The sequence below is a fragment of the Camelus dromedarius genome, chromosome 2 (assembly GCF_036321535.1).
Source record: "Camelus dromedarius isolate mCamDro1 chromosome 2, mCamDro1.pat, whole genome shotgun sequence".
Classification (NCBI taxonomy): Eukaryota; Metazoa; Chordata; class Mammalia; order Artiodactyla; family Camelidae; genus Camelus; species Camelus dromedarius.
Window position 1 is genome coordinate 84211239 of NC_087437.1, and position 26412 is coordinate 84237650.

The following is a 26412-nucleotide window of genomic DNA, read 5'->3' on the forward strand; positions in this document are numbered from 1 at the left end:
ATTGACGTTTTAAAATGAATAAGTAATAGAATAAACTAATAACCCAAGTGTCTGAAAAGTTATGGCATCTGTCTAAAAAGGGTCCAGGAAGAGCCCCCAAGTGAGAAAAAAGGGTAAAAGTTCCATTATAGCTGGTAGCAATTACTGAAAAAAAAAAAACAACCTAAAACAATATCTTATTTAAATAACAATGGGTTGTATTGTAACTCCTCAATAAACAGGTTACTCTAGTCAGTGGTATACTTAAAATAACATTATTGTGTTCTATTTTTCTCTGTATCAGTATGTATCATGAAGTTCAGGTGTATATCTCTAAGAAAGGGCACAAATAATGCACCATTAAAGGGTATGGAACACCCAGAAATAACTATGCCTCATAAATGAAAGCACTGGAAGAATATATTCATTCAACAAATGTTTTTTCAATGTCTCACAAGTGCTAAGTACAATTCTGGGTATAGTAAACTTGGAGATGAATGAAGAGTCAGAATGTCCCTGGTCTTGTAGAGTTACAGTACACTGGGGTAAACCATAGTCAAGGAATAGCTTTCTAAAGAAGTGATATTGCATAGGATGTAGAGAAATAGGAATGTTCACATACTGCTGGTCAGTGCTAGCTGATTCAGCTATTTTGGAGAATAATCTGACAAGATTACTTGAAGTTGAAAATGTGCCTAATCTCTGACTCAACTCCACTCTGGGAAATAATGTAGAACACTTGCAAATGTACAGGAGGATGAAGGTGTGTGTGCATGTGTGTGTCCATGTGTGTGTGTATAAATAAAAAGGATGTTTACTGCAGCATTGTCCCTAACATTTGGAAACCAACTAAATGTCCAATAAAAAGGGAACAGACGTGAAAACTGTATGTAATTACAACTGAACAGTACACATCTGTAATGAATGAAGTGAAATCATATGTGTAACATGGATCTCAAAATCGGTGTGAAAAGAATTATACAGTGATGGTTTATATCATGATACATTTATGGATCATTTATGTTAAAAAACAATGGTATGTATCTTTTATGGATATATACTAAGTAATAAATGTAAATGATAATACACAGAAAAAGAAGTGATATGGCAGATGAGACAGAATAATGAAAAGTCATGAGCCATGTGATGATCTAAGTAACAGGGGAGGGAGAGAAGGTGTTATAGACTGAACTGTGTCCCCCTGAATTCTGAACAAAGCCCAATGTGACTGCATTTGGAGATAGGGCCTTAAAGGAGGTTATTGAGATTAAATGAGGTCATAAAGGCAGGGTGCCCTTATAAGAAGAGGAAGAGACACCAGTAGTGCACATGCACAAAGGAAGGGCCATCTGAGGACACAGCAAGAATGCAGCCATCTGCAAGCCAGGAAGAGTCCTCACAAGAAACCAACTCTGGTGGCACCCTGATTTCGGACTTTCAGCCTCTAAAACTATGAGAAAATATTTCTGCTGTTTAAAGCCACCAAGTCTGAAGTATTTTGTTATGACAGCCTTAGCAGACTAATACAGAAAAGGAGATATTTATGTCAGAAAACAACAATGTGAAAGCTCTAAAGGAGGAAGTGCTTGGAGAGCTCTAAAAACTTAGGGATGTGGGTAGGACTGCAGTCACACCAAGTGTGGCAAATGTAGGAGATGAAGTTGCAGAGGCAGGCAAGGGCTAGATCAAGGGGGCAGGGGAAGGCTACTGGGCCATGATGATGAGTTAGGAAATTTTTTTAAAGATAACATGAAGCCAATGGAAGATAAGAGACAAGACCAGCCACTTTTGGAATAATGGATTGTTAAAGTTAATATAGGGAACTGTTAGGCTATTCCAGTCTATATTTGATCTAGGAGGTTAGTAGGGACCAACAGGAGGGAACAGATTTGGGATAAACTTTCAAGGTAGGGCCTAAAGAACTTGCTGATAAATTAATGAGAAAAAAGTGATAGTTACCTGGCTTTGACCATTCTCTCTGAAAGTCTCTTCATTCTAATAGATAGTCAGAAATCACAAGATTGGATATCTAGTTTTAATAGTTTGTGACTCATTAAAATGAAGAAAAGTCTCTGTTAACATGATTTTAAGTACATCCTTCAATGGAGATTACATTCAAATTACATGAAACAATTGAAAAATAAAAAACCCTAAAGGTGGATTTTAATACTTTCATCGATCCCCTTCCGCAAGTAACTTCTTAACCCCATGCCTAGAAGAAATTACTGTATTGGACCAGAGTTAATCTCTTTTTGTGAAACCTCTTCTAGGTACCACACAGAGCTTTTATTCCATGATACTACATAATAGAATATACATTTCTCACTTTATGACCCCCACCATGGGCTGAACACAATAATTCCTAAATTTTTATCCTTGTTAGTATTGATGGTTATAGTTTTGTTTCTCCATGCCACACTTTCTTGACCCGTTATCCATGTTCCAATAGACTTAGGTATTAGCAGGTCCCAGTTTATGTTTTTGTAAATTGAACTGCCGTAGAAAATATCTATTTTTCTAGCTTGGCCAGCATTACATGATGTGTTATCCTGTCATCTGGAGATGAAGACCAGATCTATTAACTTTTTGTATGCATTATCCATATTTTATTATTGTAAGTGGATTCATCTCTATTTACGTTTTTCATCTCCTGTTATTTATTCTGGGGTTTCACTGGGGTCATCTGACCTTGCCTGGATTTGGCAGGGCAACCCTGCTTCAGTCTGTGGATCTTTCTAGGCTTGGCTCCTTATTATAGTAGGGGCTCAGAATCCTCCAGCAAATACTAGTGAAGCTCTTCTCATGATGCTGGCAAAGGTACAATAGAACTAACAAAAACAAAGCTAGGATCCTTGAGAGGTAGGTTCAGAACTGGTAACTAATTTAGATTCTTATTCTATTGGCCAAATTAAGTCATATAGCTGAGGCCAAAGTCAAGGAGTCAGGAAAAACACTTGCCCTTTACTGGGACGAAGGGCAAAATTACAAGGGAAAGAGAATTAATACAAGGAGGGGTGAATAACTGAGACCAATAATTCAATTTGCCAGTCATATTCAAATGTCATACCTGTACTCACCCTTCTCTAATTATACAGATTAAAACAAGTGTATAACTAATTATGATAGACACACACTTAGGAAAAATTAAAATGTAGTAACTGTGTATATGTCTACATACATATATGTAATACCCACATACATACACACAGATACTTACACACATATTACTGCAGGGGAGATGGATGATAAAACAGCATACTCTGAGATCTGCAGAGGGCCCCCTGATAACTTTGCTAAGTGATGTTCAGAACATATGTGTCAGGAAAACTCAATGTTCAGGCACAGATGGCTTCTCTAGTGAATTCTACTAAACACTTAAAAAAAAATACCAAATTTGAACAAAAAATTCCAAAATATTGAAAAGTAGGAAATACCATCCAATACATTTTATGAGGTCAGTAATACTTTGATTCTAAAACCAGAAGGAGATATTACAAGTAAAGAAAAATACAGGTCAACAGCCCTCATATACACAGATGGAAAAAACTCCAATTAAAATTTTTAGAAATACGAAATTTTTAAAATATTAAATCATAAAAAAGGTATTTTATCCCAGGAATGTAACTAGCATCATATTTAATGGTGAAAATTTGAATGCTTTCATTTCAAGATTGGGAACAAGGCAAGAATATTCATTCTATTTCTGTTCAACACTGTTCTGAAGGATCTGGACAGTGAAACAAGGAAATAAAAAATATCCAGTTTGAAATGGAAGCAAACTTTCTTATTCATAGATGACATGAAAATATGAACTAAAATCATCTATGGAATATATAAAAACATTCTAGAATGAATCAGCGAGTTTAGGAAGGTTGTAAGATATGAGATCAATATACAAAAACTATTTGTATTTTTACAACAGTGGGAAATTAAAATGAATGAAACAATATTTACAATATTATCAAGACATGAAATATGTAGGGATAAAAATGGAAAACAATCAAAATGTCCATCAACAAATGAATGGATAAACAACTTATGGTTTGTCCGAAAGATGTTCTACAAAGCAAAAGTGTAATAACTATTGATATATGCAAATGCAGAAATAAATGTAAAATAATTATGCTGAAATTAAAGAAGCCAGGCAGAGAAATGTGTTTGTAATACATAATCCCTGCAATATAAAATTCTAGAAAATGTGAACTAAAGCATAGAGATTAATGTATAGAGCCATGGTGATTGGTTGCAAGAAGGATAAGGAGAGAGAAATTATAAAGGTGTATGAGGAAATATTGGGGACAATGGATAGGCTCGTTATCTTGATTATGCTGATGGCTTCACAGTCATATTTATATACCCAAATTTAGCAAGTTTCATGCTGTAAAGTACAGTTTTTATATGTCATTATACTGTATAAAGCTGTTATAAATGTTTTATATTTATCTCCTGATTTTTAACTAAATTTTACACATTTTATTCTAAAGTAAGCAAATCTTCTAAAATATAAATAACTCTTCTGTTAGAACTTTTTACATCCAGTTTACTTTTCAGAAATTAAAATATTTATATTAACTAGGCAATAATCTCTATAAAGCAAAGAGTTTATCTCTGTGAAAACTCAAGTAATTCTTGATGGCAATATATTTTTTATGCATCTAAAAAGAATAGAAGGTTAAAAAAGGGAAGATCACTTCAAATTATTAAAACAAAAGAGATCTGAAAAATAATATATTTAACAGTTTAGAGGGAAGCGTTTGAAGTACAGATTCTGCTGAAAACACTGATATTCAGAGAAATGGCTTTGAATCAAAATTGCTGAGTTTAGGCCCTGTTTAGTGATAAAACTAGAAAAAATCATTTAATGTTTTTACCTTCACACTAATTTTTCCAGCTTAGCATACATTACTTTTACTTTTCTTACACTATGAGGTATAATCAACTAGTAAGCCTTTCTTCTACAATACTTTTGCTGTATGTTACTTTCTTTTTAATTCCTAACTTTAACTCATAATTTTCTATGAAAGGGAGAGAAAATGTTGACCAATAAAGGCCAATGATTCAGTAATTATTTTTTCTCCAATAATAAAACTATTTTCAATAATCTTCAGTTTAATTTACTTATCCTTGGAGGCTTCATTAGATCTACTAATGAACTGGGCATCATTTAAATTAGAATTAACACTTTCATCCTTCTTATGAATATATATAAGACAAACTTTGAAATGTTGGCCATCTGGGAAAACAGTCAAGCTGTCATAGCAAAATGAAGACATTTCTCAATGAACAGTACTACTTCATGGCCACCAGACAGTAAATAAATAGACATTCATTGCTGTCACATTGAGGGAAATTCCCTCAAAAAAACATTGCTATCTCCTTTAGGAATTCTTGGATACTTTGGTCATCCCTTTGAAGTAATAGTCATTTAAAGATATGTTTCACATGCAATGCTAGACTTCCTTCCATGTTTCATTAGTAGGCACAAGAACTGCATGGTATTTTTCCCACTTAGCAGTCAAACCATTAAATTCGATAAACATCACTAATATTATGGTTCAAAGATTAGAGTCTCTTCTTAAGGATGCCAGGTATACATAGAAAAAGGAGTCTTAACAGAAGAGATACATTAAGCAATCATTTTTCCATTTCCTCCAATTAAGTTTTTGTGTATTTACTCCAGGCCATTAATAAAAGAAGGGAGGGAGGAAGGAATGAAAGGTGGGTAGAAGAGTGAAAGAAGCTCTTCTATTTAAAGAGCAAAATTATATTCAAACAGTGAATAGCATGAGGTAGACTGACACCCCTTAGGAAGGAGATGATAATGCTCGGTATGAAATACTGAAAATTTATTTTAAGATTAAATGTCATATGATTTTTCCAAATCCTTAGTTATGATTGAGTATAATGAATGACTTGAATATCTATATATATTGAAAGATAAGAATAAGAATGGCACAATATAACCACAGTTCCACAGGAAAGTTTAGTCACATAGTACATAGTCTAAGAAATCTCAAATATAAATGAATTTGATGATAAAATATTCACCATGCAGCTTAAGTTGACTTCTTCAAAGGGCATAAATAAGAGAGATGGTGCAGGGGCTGGTGGCAGGGGGGGAGTGTGCAACAAGAAAGAGAAGTCAAAAAATGAATAAATGACAAAATACAGTAACTGTAAATTTCCAAGGGGGCACTACTGAAGATATATATATATATATATATCCCAAAAAACTCCTAGAGCACTACACAAAACATGTTTTACAATATGAAACTATTATTCTAGCTAAAAATAAAGGGTTTCATTTATATATTAAACAGGTACAATATACTGCTTATTTTAGAAATATCTTTATAAAAAGATACTTATTCAAGATTATCAACAACTTGGGGACATTTTTTAAAATGCCAATTCTAAATATGTTTTATAACATAATAAGCAAAGTATACAAAATCATGCGCTCTATGCAAATATACACCCCTTCACAAAAGCAATAGCACCATTATTGTGCAGGTCTGTGTCTATTGTGTGGCAGGGATCATGGCAATTCATAGCAATTCAGTTGTAATTCAGGATGTAATAGGAAGGCAATAAAGTTCGTTAAGTTTATGGCATACCTTAATAAAAACATATTTACCACTGCCAAAAGGTCAAAATAATCTGCAAGTAGGGAGAAAATATGAGAATGTACTGGAAACTGAATCTTACGATTCACAAAAAAAATCTGTTTTCTTGTAATTTCTAAGTAAAAGACAATCTGAATTTTACTTATCTGAATTTGCTCCTGTGTATTATAAAAAGAATATAAACTATAACTCACCAATTTTTAACAAATTTTCAGTGCCTGGCATGGCAACTAGTCAAGATGTTTCAGCATGAGATAATTAGCAAAGAGAGACCTTGAAAAGATCTCATCAGCAAACAGCCAGCATTGAACTAACACTCCTCTAAGGAAAACACTCATACACTACTTTTTTTTTTTACTAAAATGATCTTTTACTCTCAGATACTTTTGCATTTTAATAGAAATCAAACTCTGTTTCCTAAAATAGATCAATATGAAATCCTCTATTGAATGTTTTTGAAATTATATTCCTTAGCCCAGATGCCTTAGTAAATGACTGAATAAAAATGATGGCTAACTTGTGAGGGAAACAGTTCCACTAGAAGTTTTATCCTGTTTAATTGTAAAAATGTTACACACTAATAACAGGCTCAAAAGGACAAGTTTGATCATTTTATTTATATTTCCTAGACATACATTAATTTGTCTACAGGGAAGAGCTCTACAAACACTATTTGTAAAGAACTAGATAGCAGATATTTAGGTTTATGGGCCGTATGGTCTCTGAAGCAATTACTCAACTTTGCAACTGTGACTTGAAAGCAGTGATAGACAATACGTAAATAAACAGACTTTGCTGTGCTTTAAAAAATCTTAACTCATGAAAATGGGCTGGAATGGCAAGCAGGGAGTTTGCCAACTCCCATTACACAGTGTTACCTGATAATGACCAAGAGCCTCTCTTTGACCAAACTTTGTCAGGCTCCTCTGAACCCTCTGCTCATCAAGGCCTGACCATGAGCTTTTGTCTCTATTCCTGTAAAGTCCAGTTTTTGCAAGAATCTTGCTAAATTGATTGACAGAATCCCCCACTGAACCCTCTGCTCATCAAGGCCTGACCATGAGCTTTTGTCTCTGTTCCTGTAAAGTCCAGTTTTTGCAAGAATCTTGCTAAATTGATTGACAGAATCCCCCACCCTAAATATCTGATCAATTCCTCATCTCCCACAATCCCCCAAGTGATATGTGATCACCCTGTTCAGCCATTAGAAAGAATCCTGTCAGGATGGTTTAGCCAGAATCCCCCCTTACCCTTGATGTTTCCTCTCAGTAATTTTCCATCCGTTGACCCACACCATAATCCCTAGCTTTAAACTTCCCCTTTTCTTTGTTATAATTAGAATTGAACTCAATTTCTCTCCACTATTGTAAACCTCCATTGCAGTACTCCCACTGAATTAAGTCTGCCTTCAGCAAATGTCAGAATGATTATTTTTTTAGCAGTGTCAAAAATAATCTAGGATTTTCCTTTGATTGACCCAAATCCATATTTAATACCTGGATGATGCCTTCTTTTTTTAAATAATGTTTCTCTTTCACCTTTTCTCCTATTCTTCAAAATTACTGTTTCATCATAGTTGTAAAATTCCATGAAAATCCTAATTTTTATCCTACAAATCAACATCTTTTTGTTATAACTGTGCCTTATGCTTCATTTTATTGCAACAAGAAATTCTCTGTGGAATTTTTCTTGCCCCCAAATAGATCCCTAAACTAAGGTACAATCAGAGGCTACCTGCACACATTCTAAAGAATGATGGTTTCAATGGTGAAGGTAATTCCTCTGGGGCTTGGTAAGAGGTGACACTGCTGGCCCTACACACAAATCATTATTGCTCTCCCCTCCCCTATCTCTATCCCTTTAAAATAAGAACTGTGGTATTAAATAATCCATCTATTCTTCCTATTAATTAGCGATCTTTATTTTATTGTAGGTTTAAGGATTTCATGTAATATCTATTTTTTTCCTTTCTACTCAGTACCATTGATAAATATTTCTCTTTGGGAGTTATACTACACATTTTAAATATTTTCCCTTAAATATATTTTAATACCTGACAGGGTTCTTTCTCTTTTATTGTTCTTTTCAAATAATCTATATGCCATTCCATTTAACATTTCATATAAAAATTTACAATCATTTTTGCCGAGTTCAAAGTAGCAAAACAGTAAGACTCTTGAGTATGATTTCTTTATAATTCTAAATAAACACTTACATCTTTCAAATATTTAAACTTCTTATCCAAGAATACAGTGTGTATATCAAATTACTCTACTCTTCCTTATCCCATTCAAAACAAATTTTAACTTGTAGCATTAAATAGAACATCCTCTTGCCAATTTTTAACAAATTTAAGGAAAACATACAATTCAACATTAAAGTAATAATGCCTCAGGACCAGATAGCTTTACTTTATTGAATCAGATATGAGTCATCTAAGGAAATACATTATTATATTTCATCAATTAAGTATACAGAGAAATTTTATGGTCACCTCTATAGATGCCAGAAAATTTCTGAAAAAAATTATAAACCATCATGAAGAAAATATTTACCTAATTAATGTATGCTATTTATTTTATAGGATAATTTTGAAAATTATATAATTAAATATACTATTTCATATGTATGGAAAATTCATTCATGTTTAGCAAGCTACAATACCCAATAAAATTAGGCTTTCAGAAGACGATGCTCTTGGTCATAATGCAATTAGTAGATTAATAGAGAATCTTTAGAAATATTCTCACATAATCCATATTTAGTGCCATTCCAAAGTATTAACAACTAAAAGTTTTCTAGTTAATTTTATTTAAAATATTTAATTGGTTAACAGAGAGAGAAAGAAAATAAGCTTTTTCACCATGGTAGGGTGAGATATAAATTATCCTGAATAGTAGTAGTTAAATTTAAAATAAGAATCGGTATAAAACAAGAAAATGAGGATCTGAGTCATTTTAAGAAAAAGACAAAAAAAAAAAAAAAAAAAGTGATCCTATTTAAAGAATTCTATCCAAGACAATGGTTGTTTGTCTTTGTCAAAAGGAACAGGGCTTGCATCTTTCAAGAGGTTTTCACGACTTTTTATAGCAGTCACTTTTGATACTGTCAAATAATGGGAATAAATCATGCTTTTTCCTTGTCCACTGCTGAAGATAAAGCAGAGCTTGTTTTTATGCTCCCAAAGTTCCCATCAATTTTGGTACTGCATGCTTCTTTATATGGTGATAGTCCTTGTATAGAGCAACTAGCAACTGGAAATCTCCATCCCTTTCAATTTATCACCACTCTACAGTTCCTCATAAAATAGAGACTACTGTTTTTCAATAATACCATAGTCCTTATTTATTAGAACTCATTCTAAAAACAGATAGTTTGTCCTAAGTTCGTATTGAAAATGGTAACTGGTTATACAGAATAATGATGGGGAAATACCTGTAATACTGAAACTTTCCATGTATAGTGTTATATGCCCAAAGGGAAAAACGTTCAAGTACAAAACAGAGAACTATTTCTTTAAAAGGCCACGTGCAAAATTGAGGACAAAAGTAATTTATTTAATTCTTACTATAAGTCATTATTTCAAAGGAATAAAAATATTAATAATATCCCTCCAATATCATCATAATGTGTATTCAAGTTTATCATCACCTCTGAATAATCATAGTAACAGTTACTATAAATGAAATAAAAATGTTTTTCTCACAAAAGATAACAGGATATCTTAAATCAAAATAAATATTTTAAGTATATTTATATTAGATACACTATTCTTCAAATCTATCTCACCCACTCCTTTTTCTGTATCAAGTTCTTCCTTTTGATGCCTGTTTTCCTTAGAATTATGTTGTCCTTTGAAATATACTTCCCTAGAGCTTAGATATGTGAATATCCTAAAAACGCAAATTACTACATTTTTGTTCATATGGAGGATGATACACATTCATACCTCTGTAGTTCCAATGCGAGCTCTGACTAAATAATGAAAAATAGTATAATACAAAATTATCCCCAAATTTTAAGATGTATGATATAATTTTACTATTTATATTTGTTATGATGCTTAGAATATTATTTAATTTGAATTATGTACAGACTTACTAAATACAATATTCTGTTATTATACTGTATTTCTATAAAGTAAAAAGTGAGGTCTTTTTCTTCTCTGGTAAAATTTTGCCATTATATCTTCAATGTACTACACGTTATATTCCAGTGTAAAGTTTATCCTGAATGTTCTGTTGCTACTGTGGATGCTACATGGAAATAATCACCTCATCTTCAAAACAGTTGAATCCTATTTATTTATATGGAATGAGAATAAGGTTTAAATTTATAGAAATATTTTTATTCTAATGTTTAATTTAGCATATTTAGTTTAGTTCATATCTAGTTAAACGGAACATTGATACATAGTCTACTTCTTGTCTGTTGATCAAAAGAAAATCCTGATTATTTATACTGGATGTGGCTTAATATTAAAGTTTACATGTAAAAGCTTTTACTCTTGGATTATACAATTTTTACAAGTGTCGCCATTGTGGGTAAAATGCATATGGCACTTCTACACCAAGGCTTATAAGAAGATGTGCAGTCTGTATGTTCTTTTTCTTTCTCTCATTGGATACAGAAGACTACGAGGCCATATGTAATAATGAAGTTACAGATGCGAAATCTATAATTCTCCTATTTTCTGTATGAAGGAAAGCCCTCAACAACCAGGAACACCTTGGACTGTAAAGTAAATGAAAAATGAACTTCTACACATTAAGGCTCCAGAATTTGGAATTTTGTCTTCTCAGCTTTTAAATCTTACCTTAATTGAAGATTTAAGTGTATATGGGGGTGTGTGTATGTGTTTGAATGTGTATGTGAATATACAGATATATACACACATGGCAATTTCTTAGTAGTCAGGGGGCAAGTGATTTTTAAAACTGTAATAGAAGACTGTACTGATGGGAACCTATATTATACCATAGTATCATTCTTGGTAAACTTTATCTGCAATAACTTGGAAGGCAGGTCAAGTGCTGATTTGTGTTGACTGCTACTTAATACATCAAACAAGATACTTCCAGGAGGAAACAAGCTCAGGCAATAAGTTGAAAGGTTGAAAGTTGGAAGGAGAAGGAAAAGAAGAGTATAGAATTTTAGTGCTTTCAGGATAGGAAAAGATAATATCTTTCCCAATAACCAGAAACAAAACTAAGAAAAAGGTATCTCTGAGCACCAAAGATAGGTTAACACATCTCAGTTAAACAAACAAACAAAAAACTCAGCCATATGTTTAAGATCTATCCAACCCAATAGTTTAAAACACCCTGAAGTTAGTTTCTATTAAGCTGAGAAAGGCATGTGAATATTGAGGCAAGTAGGTAAATTAATAAATAAAACATACTTGAAAATTATGTCGAAGACAGAACTTTGGGTTTGGATTTTGTGTGTAGTTTCTGGCATGTATAATTGACAAACAGATTAAAAGACTACTATGAATTTTAGGAAATCTTATTGCCAACAATTCATGAGTGTAGTCTAAAAGAGCCTGTATCTAAGAAATGATCCTTGAGCGCACAAAACAGATGAGCATGGAACAGGTATGAAAGCTGTTCAATCACCAAAACTATTTCAAAAATTATCAGGATAATAAGAAGCTCACAGTGTAGCCAAGGATCATTGAGAACAATGGATAAGAGCATCCCACTGAATGAGTGTCCAGATCTGTTGAGGTTCTTCACATTGCCTGCCCATCACTGCTCTGAACCATTCATGGCTGTGTGATTCCTATCATTCTCCTTTCTTAATGGGAGTTTTCTATTTATTTCAACCATTGTGTATTTTGTGTTAGGGACAGGTGGCTTATTATTTAATGTGCAGGTCACCAGCTGAAAAGAAGAAATATTCGAACCAGATGAAAAAAACTTTGTGTTAACAGATATATGAGGATTGGCATGTACATTTTGTGGGTGAAGTGGCAAAATACTGCAGAGATAACCAAGAACCTACCAAAAAAATGGGCTTCCTCCTTCATGATAAAGAATTTTTGTTGGAAAGTGACTACTGAGCTAGGAACAACATTTAACAACATCCCACCCCTATTTGCATCTAAGTACAGCCATATAACTAGTTCTCACTGCTGGTATGCAAGAGGAAATAATATGGCTCTTCATATTTGGGTTGGTTAAAAACACATGTGCCTTTTCCAATCTCTTTTTATAATTTCTGAGCTAGACACAGAAAACTACAAGGCTCTAAGAGATGGCTGGCCCACTAAATGCAAGTAGTCCTGGATCCCTGAATCACCACATGGAACAGAACTGACAACCACAAATGCTAACATGAATTCTTTGGTAAATTTTTAGGAATCTTAAGTTTACTCTTTATAAGGCCTCAGGTAGCAGCATTAGTGCCAACTATAAATTCTCCAAGTTAAAAAAAAAAAAAGACAAAGAAAATAAGTTAGTACACGAGTTACAATTGCAAAGTACACATCAACACTAATGCTAATAAATATTCAGGCCTAATTTCTTTCAAAAGTTACCTGAATCTCACTTTAAGACCCATAAAGAATAAAACAACATCCATAAAAAAATAAATAAATAAATTATGAAACAAAGGCAGAAATGAAGCAATAACAAGTGAGAATGAAAAAACTCAATAGATGAAGTAATCTCTTAGATGCAGCAAAAGTGAAAACTCATAACCTGGAAATTAGCAGAGATTAAAATTTCAAAAAACATATTAAAGAGGATAATACTGAAAGTCTCCAACAAATTATCTCACAGGCATTCTAGAAATAGAGAGCAGAAGAGTATCATACACATAGACTTTTTAAGGCTAAAAACACAAATGTGAATGAAGCAGGAAAAAATAAACCCATAACAGTTTCATAATAATGTAATTGAAGGCCAAAAATATGGAGCCTATAGTTTCCCAAATAATGTCACTGGCAACAATAGATTCTTACGGACAGGGATATAATATTTGCAGAGTGTTGAGGAAAAATAATTATCATCTGGTATTCTATATCCAAATAAACAGTCATTGAAAAGAGAGGGCAAAATAAAGATATTTTTAGATATCCATTAAATAAAGATCTTAAACACTTATAGAACCTTGCCAAGACATCTACCAAAGGATATACTTCATCAAATGGAATACTGAACCAAGAAAAAAAAAGATATAATGATAGAAAAATACAGCAAGAATAAAAACGGTTACTATATCTCCTTATATCTAAGTACTGACTTTATAAAATGATTGATTTTGATTTTATTTAAAAGGTAGAGTAAAATTCTAGGCAATGTTAACAAGAAAGATAGCAATTTCAGTGGGTGACATGGTGTGTCATATTTAGAAAGAAAAGAGAGATGCTGAATAATTTTATCCTCTCTTAGAAATATATGTATTTCATAGGATTTTTTAATTAATCAAAGGTCTTTTTTAAAAACATTTTTTAATTGAATTATAGTCATTTTACAATGTTGTGTCAAATTCCAGTGTAGAGCACAATTTTTCCGTTATACATGAACATACATATATTCATTGTCACATTTTTTTTTCGCTGTGAGCTACCACAAGATCTTGTATATATTTCCCTGTGCTATACAGTATAATCTTGTTTATTATTCTGCATATACCTGTCAGTATCTACAAATTTTAAAATCCCAGTCTGTCCCTTCCCACCCCCCACCCCCTTGGCAACCACAAGTTTGTATTCTATGTCTATGAGTCTGTTTCTGTTTTATATTTATGGTTTTTTTGTTTTGTTTTGTTTTTAAGATTCCACATATGAGCTATCTCATATGGTATGTTTCTTTCTCTTTCTGGCTTACTTCACTTAGGATGACATTCTCTAGGAACATCCATGTTGCTGCAAATGGCGTTATGTTGTCGTTTTTATGGCTGAGTAGTATTCCATTGTATAAATATACCACATCTGCTTTATCCAGTCATCTGTCGATGGACACTTAGGCTGTTTCCATGTCTTGGCTATTGTAAACAGTGCTGCTATGAACAATGGGGTGCAGGTGTCTTTTTGAAATAGGGTTCCTTCTGGATATATGCCTAGGAGTGGGATTACTGGGTCATATGGTAAGTCTATTCCTAGTCTTTTGAGGAATCTCTATACTGTTTTCCACAGTGGCTGCACCAAACTGCATTCCCACCAGCAGTGTAGGAGGGCTCCCTTTTTTCCACAGCTCCTCTAGCATTGGTCATTTGTGGACTCTTGAGTGATGGTCATTCTGGCTGGTGTGAGGTGACACCTCATCGTTAAGTAAGCATAGATCTTAAAGAAATATGATTTGAAGTTTTCAAATTGGCAGAGAGTAAAACAGATACTAAAATTAAAATTGAAATTTGGACAAAATAATTTACTAAAAATTATTATTTCAAGATAGTTTATGTTTTAACCTATTTTTTTAAATTGTGACAAAGAACAAACTCTGACATAATTATTTAACTTCATTCTGTTCTACTTGGAAATAATACCTTCTATTTTTTTAGGCTCCTTTGAGCCTCTTGATTTCATATTTTTCTCAAGCCAGATAAAAGTCTGGAATTGCTTCATGCAATAAAGCAGCTTTATTTGGAACTGAAGGCTATATTGTAGTTGTAAGTGTTTATATTTAGTTTGTGAGAACCTTTAGAAAGTGAAAATACTATTTGGGCCAATATGTCTGCCCCTTTTTTCTGATCCCAATCTCACCTTTCAGCTTTTCATCACACCCTCAAACCCCCTTATTTAATGCCAGCAAATCGTAGTGCTTCAAAATTTCTTTATGAGGTCTGCTCCCACAGTCATCTCTGATAACATGATTAGACAGAAGATCATAAATACAGAGCATAAATGTTTCTGAACTGCAGCAGAGGACAGAATCATGAAGCCTTAATTACAAGACTCCTAAGGAGCTCAAATCAATAGCTATGTCACCAAAAGCCCTGCATATCCCATTCACTTCTGTGAGCAATAAAGCAATGGTCTGAGAACTGCTATAATTCTTTCCTCCAGAATTTTAAAGCAGCACTAGGGGAAAAATAAATAAATAAAGGCATGTCTCTAGAAAACGTTTTAAAACATTCTCAATGTTTTAGAACTTTAATTTCCACAGCCAAATGTTATTCTGTTAAATTATATCGTCTGATACTTAAAGGCTTAAAAAAGGTATCTTTGCAAAAAGTACACGTATATATTCCCAGCAGGTTTAAAATACCAAATCCTAACTAACTAGTATCTCTAAGTATAAGTGCCATTACCTTAACAAGATTTACTCTAAATTAATATCCCAGAGGAGTTTATTAGGGATTCACATCACTTCAGAAGTCACAACTGAACAAAAATTGTTCAATTTTGCATATTAATTGTTTCCAATTTTCTTCCATAGTGTTAAAATATTCTTAGATATATGAAGTGAAAGACTATTTGATGCAAATTAATGCTTTATGAATCAATGTTATTTTTTATTCAAACCCTTACTAGAATAAATTAAAACAATTTAAAAATTACATCTAATTAAATCTGTAACATCAATATGTCTAAGTATGAGTCTTAATTCTGAAGCTATAAAATAAAAAGTTATGAAAAACAGAGATTGGAATGAAGTATAAAATACTGCTTATTATGTGGAACAACCTAAAGTACTGTGTTTGGTTTTAAATTTTAGCATATCTGCTCAATACAATGTTTATGTCTATTTAAACCTGATTGAAAACAGTAAGAATAAAAGTACCTCTACCTTTTGTGCTTCTAGAATTTGAATCTAGATATGCCTTAACAATATTACAGAGAACAGAATCTCAAGTGCAAACATTTAGTAGTACAACTTTTAAAATAAAATATAGTAAGTTATTTAAATACAAATAAATATACATCGTTAGATATGGTAGTATGGGGAAACACAGATTTTTACTATTTTAAAGTGGCTTTTTTGTTACATAGCAGGCCAAGGGTTCTCAAATTTATGCAAGTAATGATGACCATTCCTAAAGCCTCATTGTGATTTTCCCTTTCTACCATCTCTAACAGCAAAGTTCCAGATAAATTTATATTTTTTTTATCATTCTCAGTAGCTTGAATCACAGAATAGATATACAGATTCTGTTCTAACAGTGCCCATATGAGGTTCCACTAAATAAACACAGAGCAAAAAGGGCTTAATTAATGATGAGAAACTTAGGGCTTCTCTGCACTGTGTTTGGCAGGCAGGAACAGTTAAAGTATCAAGGTAAGGGCATGGATGCCTAGAATGAGGAAATGAAAGAGAAAAGAAGGGAATATGTGAAGAAGTGGAGAAGGGCAGGAGGTAGGGAGGGAAAACACACAAAGACCAGACTGAGAATTATCTAGGCTTTAGTTCTAAGTTTAGTAGTAGTTACTGAGTGGGCCCAGTAAATAGAATTCTATTTTCAGTAACTTAGAATGCTGATTCATAAAATGAAAAATAAAAATATTTTCTAAGACTCTCCAGACCTAAAATACCACAACTCTCCCTAAAGAAAACTTTCCCATTTCACAGAACTGAGAAGAAACAGAATACTCTGTCAATATACCAACAGCTTCTACCTTTAACTACTCAGTAGAACCTAGTTCTATTTATTCATATCAATACATTTCTTAACCTTCATTACACAAATGATTTTTAAATATAACTCTTTTATCTGACAGCCCTGGTGAAACAGACACATAATTAATTAGTACAAATTGTAGCACAGAGGAAGGAGGCATTAACTTTGTGAAGATCTAGATGAATGACATTTGTGCTAGACCCTGAAGGATGAATAAAATTCCATCACAGAAAAGGAAGAAGAAAGGGACGCCAAGCAGCTAGATAAAATATGAAAAAAAAAAAAAAAAAGCAAAAGACATGGAAAATACATGGATTATTCAAAAGTAATAAAAACAGAACAGGAAACAGAATTTGCTGAAGTTAGAAAATAATAGGACAAGGCCAAATTGTGAAGTCCCTTGAATGCCATGGTGAAATAGATATACAAGTATGAAAGGAAAAATAGATATACAAGAATAAAAGAAAAAAAAAACAACAATAATTTCCTCACATGAAACATTTAAACTGTTATCAGGATTTAGACAGTAAGCAACCTAAGGGGCTCAAACATCTCAGATGAAGCATCAGGCAAGTGAGTGAAGCCATTTTGGATGTCTAGCCTTGGTAAACATCTGCATAGTGGCATAAATGATCCCAGATAAAGTCAGCAGAAGAACCACCCAGCTGAACCCAGTCTAGATTTCCAGACTGTAAGCAAATGACCTGTAAAAGATAAGGAGTGCTGCTATAACTAAATTCTAAAACACAGCATTTGTTTTGGTAATAAACAGACTGTGGAGACTGGAAGAGTGGCAAGGAGACTATGACTGGAGGATGGAAGAGCAGTAAGAAAATTACAATTAGCAATAAGATAATGAAAGGTCATCCAACAACTGGTAAGAATACTACCTGTGACAACTTGGAAAACACAAAAAGCACTTCATAATATTGTGGACTAAATTAAGTTTTCACAACAGATGTTTAAACCGGCCATTTGGCTACATGGGCAATTCTTATAACTAAGGAGGATGACTCAGGGCAAAGTCAAGTGATGAAGCCACAGAGAAGCAATCTCAGGTTGCAGAACTGGGTTCTAATAAAAGAACATTCCCTGCCCCTATAATTAGGAATCCTGATAACATTCATTGGATTTCTGAATCACAAACAGACAGACTGTTTGTTCCCTGCCTTTGGGAATGTGTGAATCTTTTACAGTTATCCTATCCCTGTCCCATGTGTGCTGTGTATGTGAGGATAGCTTATCTCGTTTAGTCCCTAGTTCTCCAGATCAAGGGGAGATTTAGCTATGAAGCTTCATTCACATCTAGAACTGATTTCAATGAAGTTCTCCTGAACTTTCAACACAATGCCATAATGGGACAGATCTTTGGGAAGATGTGGGCTTTTGTGCATGAAGTAGGGACATTCATCATGAGAATTCAGAGAGTAGATTGTGGTATACTGTTACACTGGCAGCTCCTTGCAAACATAATTCTAGGTATTCAGCCCCTTTTGTAGTCCCCTCATATACTCACTTTATACTTGGCCAAGTGAAAAACTCCCTTCTCAGATTCTTTAATGATGTGAGGTCATACAGAGAGAGGTCCTGGATGACAAGTCATCTTAGACTTTCCAACCCGAGTCAAGTTCCCAGCTGAATTCAGCGGCAAGAGTGACCTCTGCTTATTCTACAATAAGCAGAAGAACTACCCAGCTGAGCCCTAAAAACTCATACATTATTATACCTTTAAGCTATTAAGTTTTGGGCTATTTTATCTCAATTGCAATAGACAACTGAAATATATGCTTTCATTTATATTTACTTCTACCACCTATCAAAATAATTAACATATAGTAAGTACTCAAAAATGTTACTAGTTTAAATAGATTAAATGTTCCAACAGAAAAGAACAGAAGAAAAGAAAAGTGGTATACAGACATTATTTTTCCTGTCCCATTATATATATACATATATAGTTACATTATTACTTGAGCTACGGTTTATTCACTTAAATTCTAATTAATTTGCCATTTAGGTTATATTTAATGCAGAGATTCGGATGTGAGATAAGATGTTAATAGACAGCAATATAATCAGTGGTAGAAATTATTATCAGAGACTAGAAAGCGGCAAGATGAAGCTTCAAGAACACACAAATAGTTTAAAATGGAAATTGGTGGTAGTGTAAGATACCCTTGTCCAAAAATGAGGTCTTCACATCCACTCTGACTTCCTTTGTGCTTGTAAATAGCAATGTACTGTATTCAATTGGAACCAAGCATATATGTTTGTGTTTAATAGTCTTTCATATGCTTTATCATTAATTTATTATAACCACTAATTATTGATAAGAAAACTGTGATTTCAAAGTAAGTAAGCCATAGATTTAGAATCCAAGCCTAATCTTCCAATTTCTGCCATCCACTACAAGATGATGAACATTTGCTCTGTATCCACAGCCTCATTTTTGCAATCAAATAAGTTATAATAAAAATAATAAGCCATAAAAACAAATTAGTCTAGATAAGCCAATAATTATCATTTGTCCAAAACATCTCTACCCAACAAGTGAAGGAATTTTAACGTATGTAAATAAGAATGAAATTTCACAGAGCAAAAATATTAAGCAAAGAAATATCTAGCTATCAATGACTGTCACTATCTCTGATTCTGTGGTCAATGCCATAAAATATTTTTAATAATAATTAATCACATAAATCCTTATATAATTATTCCTTAAGTAATTAAAAACATTATTTTCACCAATATTCCTGCTTCTACCTTATATAAAATATGGCAGAACTACATGGTTAGTATATGTAATATGTTTTATCCTTGGCTATTACTACCTTCTTAATCTCATTGAAAAGTTATTCATAAATGTGAATTTGTCTTTAGTGCATTTTCCAATGTAAAATATTTTATAGAGTACCTTAAAAGTATAATTCATAATGTATTATAACTTATTTCATTCTAAATCCTTGTTATAGGTGAATAAAATTTTTGAATTAAAATTTATATAGACAGACTTTCATGAAACACATCTTAATGACTGAATAGTGAAGGAAAGAAAGCTGGTTCACACTTTATAAAAATATACTACAGACATTTCATACAGACAATATTTTCAAATGACCTAATATAATCATTACTGGATGCTCTAGTGGACTTTTTGACTTTTAAGAACCTAAGTTTTATAAACAGATAAAACCTTTAAAAATTCACATAGATTATCCATGACCCTTATATAGAAACATATTATGTTTTTTCTTATTTATTTTTATCCCATTTAATGTGTGGGAATATAGCATCAACAAAGAAGTCAATAAATTCAAAAATGGTACTATAGAAAAAAATGAATAAATAATTCACCATTAAAGGAAAATATATCTACTATATTACTATTTGCCAAGCAATAATTTTATTTCTATATTTGTATTTTTATTATGAGTCCTAAATCCAAACAAAATTGATATAAATTACCTTTATTAGGGGATATGCAAAAATTTTTAAGTGTATATATTTATTAGATTAATAAGCTTTCATAAAAGGAATCACATAAAAAGAAAACATTGTTTCATTTTGAAAATATAGATATTCCTTTATCACAACTATGTGAAAGGTATGTTTTAAACTTATTCGGCACTGCACTGTGTTAATACTTCCTAACAATTAGATCTTGTACAAACTCCACTAATGTAGTAAATGGTGAGAAACTGTATTTAATAGTAGCAAAAAATAAATTAAGCTTTAATACATACAGTCAGTACTAAATCACCAAACATGTAACACTCCTATAAACTACCTTATATGTTTTGAAACATATATATGATTCATACGCAACATATGAATTCCTCAATTTATTTAAATGTAAGTTCAGTTTACCTAGGTACTATTCAATTATTACCATTTTACATGAAAGAAAGCATTACTTTAAAACTGTCTTTAAATGTCATATTATCTGTAAACTACCAAAACATGAAAGACAGACAAATGCCCAAACTGAATCACTTTTGCTTTTTGCTTCTGCTATTGATATTGCCTTCCTTTGTAAAAATTAGGTAAATACAGCAAACCATACAGCAACTACTTCACAGAAGGCAATATGGAAGAACATTTGTCATGGTATATAATTTATTTTACATTTTCATACCCCATCTCCAGTAGGAAAAAAATCAGAAATTATCTTATATTTAATATGAGTTAATTTCTTCCATAGTTAATCCTGCCAGTAATAGCATTCAAAAATGCCTTATTTGAAAATAAATATACAACAAATTTACCTTTAAAAACCATTATTTAAATGCAAGGTAAATTATTTAAATGTTTCTTTCTTACCGTGGCAAGAACCTTCGATTTCTTCATATCCTGTACTGCAGATACACCTCCCAAGAGGAACTAGCCAATCTCCGTCAGCTCCACAATACAGTTTAGGAGTGTCACGCTCTTCTGCACTCTTCACACAAGAGCCCCTTACTTCAACCAAGGAGGAAGAATCAACCCTTGGGATGGTGTCAGGAAACATGGCCAGGTTACGAACAGTGAAGGGGCATTTTTTGTAGAAAACACGGACTGAAACTAGGGCAATGCAAGCCCCGATGTCTTGAAAAGCCAGATAAAATCCTTTCCTTTCTATAGGCCCCACCTCACGAATTTCGGTGTTGAGTTTGAGGATGCGATCACCCAGATCCATCTGGGTAAAGCTTTCATCAGCAGCAATTGTGTCAATTTTTGTATACTGGCTTGGCTTGAATTTAATTCCATGGGACTCATCTGATTCCACATAATACAGATTAAATGTTTCTTTGCAAGTCCCCAAGACCCATGGGATGCTGTTACAATCCCTCAGTGTGAACTTCATTTCCACATAAATTTTCTGAGCTGCATCACGGGAGATCCAGTTTGTACGAAGCCAGTTGTTTTGGTTTGGTTCCATCACATTGCATACCTGGTACGTGTGAATGGGCCTATTGTGTTCATCCATTTCAGTGATGGCATCCCACTGCAAAAAGAAAAAAAAAAAAGAAATAAAATGATTATAAAACCACAGTTGTAAACAGATACGAATACTTCCAACATTTTCTATTTTACCAAAAGAAAAAATGACTAAAAAGGATACAAATGAAGCAAAGCAAAGCAACAATGGTGGAGGATTTTAAACAGGAGATTTCTGTTAAAGAGTTTGGGTTCTGAGCATAGCAGCTGCCCTGGTATGAATCTTGCCTTCTTACATGCTAGTTGCAACACCAAGAGATGCTTTACTTAAGCTCTAGTTTCCTCAGTTCCTCAATGGAACTGATAACAGTACCAGTTTCATAGGATTGTTGTGAGGCATAAATTAGTTAATATAGGTAAAGAAATTTAAATAGTTTCTGGTACTCTAAAAACAATGTAAAAATAACTGATCGATTAACTGATCAAATAACTACACCAATGACAAATGCATTTAGTTACCTATTTGTCTTCATATCCAATTTGTCACAAACTGAGGTGTATTTATCAGTAGTCAATTAAATATTTACATGCCATAGACATATTTAAGAAATATTTATTTGTCAGGCACTTTTCTGGGCAGTAGAAACAGAGCACTGAACAAACACTCCTTGCCCTCATAGATCCTGCTTAGACTGAAGAGAGACAATAAAAATTGTAAACAAGTCAGCCGAATAATGTGGTAGAAAGTACAGTGGGAAAAAAATAAGGCAGGGAGATGGGGAAGAGGGTCGCAATTTTAAGTAGCATGGCCAGAGAAGGCCTTACTGAGGTAGTGGCATTTAAGTAATGTCTTGGAGGTGAGACAGTGAAACTCGTGAGGAGGAAACAGTAAGCATAAATCCCTGACGCAGAAGTGTATAGGTATGCTTTAGGTACAGTATGGATGGGCACTAGACAAAGAGGCAAAGAAGGGGCAAAAAAAAAGCCTTTATAAGCACTGGAAACACTTTGGCTTTCACACTGAGCTAGATCACTGGATTATCTTCACTTCTGCGTGTTTACATAAAAGCATTCTGCCACTTATATAAATAGAAAAATCTTGCTTATTCTTTTTTAAAATTTTAGTAAAAATCTTTGAGCACTCTGAAATCAATTGGTATGTCATTATTTAGACATCTAATATTGCATACTTCTACATTACGAATTTAGATTGTAATGTATTTTATTTTTATAATTATAGTAATTTTCAATAAACAAATTTTATAGTCTTTCTGGGAAAATATACTAGTTATCATAGTTTCTCATTTGTATTATAGTGGAAATGATAAGCTATTTTCTATAGTGAATAAGTGTTATTTCTTGATATCATACTTCAGTGATTTATAAAATTATTTAACTCATTCTGTCTATACTCTCTTATTTTAGTTGGCTGTAGAGAGTTTAATCAAGACTGGTGGAATTTCAATTAGTATAGTTTCTTATAGAATGGCTACTTTCCTTAGTCTATCTTACTGTTAGGCACTAAGTACTTTCAATTATCTACTCTAAATTTCCACAAATAATTTATATTATCCATCAAGAAAACTTAAAAATAATTCTTTATCTAAAATTTCATTTGTTAATTGCTTGCTTGAAATTCAGAATATATTTCCAGAAAAATAAATGAATTCTTTCAGAACTGTGGATGTAATTTTATAAAACACACCCATTGTCTATCACAGGCGATCCAGTAATCTCATGGACACACATGAAATTACCCATCTAAATGCCTTTCATCAGCATATCATAGGTCTTATATGACTCCACACTTTAAAATTTAAAGGCAAACCAGCATTATCATAGCTTATCTAAAATGGTAAACTAAGCATTCAGAAAATAAACAGTAAGACAAGATGCAAATAATAAAATCTAAGAACTGTCAAAATAAGTGTTCAAAATTCTAAGCATTTTATCCACTGGAGAGCCTGTATGATTATTCTTATTTTAGATAAATTTCTAATCAGAATTGATTTTGTTTCTGAGGGAATGTATGTAAATTGCATTATTTAAATGTAATATTGCAATGTATTATTGTTGTCTACACCACATATTCTACTCTCCCGTATAGAAATATAGAGCTATACTCTCAATAAATTCTGTCTGACTAATTACATCTTAACACCTTCAGACTTTATCTCTTCATATTAATAAAAAGTATTAACTATGCTCATCAATCAATTCTTCTAAAATATGAGATTAACTAAAATGTGAAAAATTGTCTCTATGACCAAAAAAAAAAAAAAAAAAAAAACCCACAATCATTACATATCTTTACTTTAATGTATGTTGGGTTTGGGAAAAATGTTTAATAGAAAAAAAGGTCAGGAATTAGGAGAATATGACATGCATTCTCTGAATCAGGACTAATCTGAACCAAGAGATAAGGAATTAACAAAACATGCACAAATAATGAGAAATGTGGTTCTTCTCAAAGCACTGCGTAAGGATGTTTAACAAAATGGTACATCATTTTCTATGTTAAGTTTATGATGTTTGATAAACAATAGTATTTCTTCTCTCTTTAATTAAAAAAAAAAAAGAAATTAAAATGAGATTCAGGTACCAAAATAGTCAAAACGGATCACATGCTAAATTTCATCTTCGCCAAGAATAATGAAAGTAATTGAAATTAGATTTTAAAATTTGAATATGATTAATTAAATCAATAATACAAATAAATTCAAGATTGCTATAAGATCTAAAAGGCTATGAAATTTACTAAAAATATTAACATCAGTAGACACAGAAATGGTATCGTATTTAAATCATAATGTATCCTTTGGAAATATTGTATTTAAATAATTATATTTGTATTTATATAGTTATACAACCTTTTAGTTATAATTTCCAAGTATTAAAATTAATAAGGTCTCTAAAAATGTGGGGTCAAAGGAAAGGATGGGAGCATGAGGGCTCACATACCAAATGTCTAAATATTTTTAAATGATATATCATTCTCCAGATAAGATCAGAATCTAAGTATGTTCTATTTGCCTACTTTACAAAGATACTAGAAGGCTAAGTTCAAATTTAAAATACTTGGAATCCTCAGAATACCATGCCAGCATGTGGTGGTCCATCTAGAGCCAACCCCTAACCTCAGTCAATAGCATTTCTATTCCCTTCCCTGACTATCCCATACCATGAAGGGCTTCACACTAGCACATGTATGAGTAATCTGAGGCCTCATGTCCAACCTGTGTCTCTCTGCTACAAAAAGATGCCAACTTTGGTCCTCTGTTCAACCCAGGCTAAGCATACCAGTAGCACAGTACACCCATTGGTGGGTGGACCCCAACGAGAAGACTTGAAGTTCTTAAAAGAAGGCTGGAAGCCATCTGAGCAAGAAATTCTGGGGTCTTACCTACAGTGTGGTACAAAGGGAAAGCACAGGATCTAAGTAGCATATTTCCTTTTCATCTGAGGTCACTGACTCACAAAAAGGGGTGTAGCTAGAGAAGTGAAAGGGCAAAGTCACCTAAAGCTCCAGGAACAGTGTAAGGTCTTCCCTTCCCAGGGCTAAAGATGGTAATGATGAAAAAAATCCTAATTTGGAATGTAAGATACTATAATCACTCTTTAATATCAAAGAGAGTTAAATATTCTAAAAACTTTTAATGTTCTACTTCATTATTTGGTAGTTGTACCCAATTATTGGGTACCATTATTGGGTAACTTTTACCTTAAACTTTTGCCTTATAAAGTACTTCATGGATACTACAGATCATGTGTTAATAAGCAATAAACAATATTTAGTGAATTTACAGTGTATGTTAAGTTCAATAAGAGAAATGAAGAAAGAAGATATAAGAATTTTTGCTGTTCCTAATTTTTAAGGTAGCAAATTATGAAAACACATTTGACAGCACAGAATTGAATATAAGAAACAAATAAACAGTATATATAATAAACAGAATAAGTGTCCAAAGGATAGCAACATTTGTGAACTGAGGTGGTTTGGCAGGTTTGGACAAGAAGGAGAAACTTTAATCTTAAAGAATCACAAGATTCAATAAGGTAGAGAAAGTAGAGTATAGAAGTTAATTCATAACACTAACCTATATGAATATACTTTTTGGCAATTCAGTCCTATACTACATATAGTTAGTGGGTAAAAGTTTTTGCCCCTATTTAAAACAAAAACAAACACACATGTACTTATTCTCTAGCTGTGAACTATTCAGATGTACATAGGCCAGTAATTACAGAAATTACAGGATGAAAATATGTATCAAACCTAACATTAATTCTGCTGTTAAGTTGATCAATACTGTCAGCTGCTTGC

At 32.6% G+C, this 26412-nt stretch overlaps 1 protein-coding gene across 5 annotated transcripts in view; it reads right to left on the reverse strand.

Moving 5' to 3' along the window:
- The window catches only part of EPHA6 (EPH receptor A6), a 730500-nt gene that overhangs the window by 563929 nt on the left and 140159 nt on the right, over window positions 1-26412 (reverse strand). For all 5 annotated transcript variants that reach the window (XR_010384763.1, XM_064496237.1, XM_064496232.1 and 2 more), the window contains one exon: window positions 21492-22155. Coding sequence is in view for 4 of the 5 variants with exons in the window: in XM_064496237.1 (XP_064352307.1) it covers window positions 21492-22155 (664 nt within the window). In the remaining variant the exon portion in view is untranslated. The remainder of the gene's footprint in view (window positions 1-21491; window positions 22156-26412) is intronic.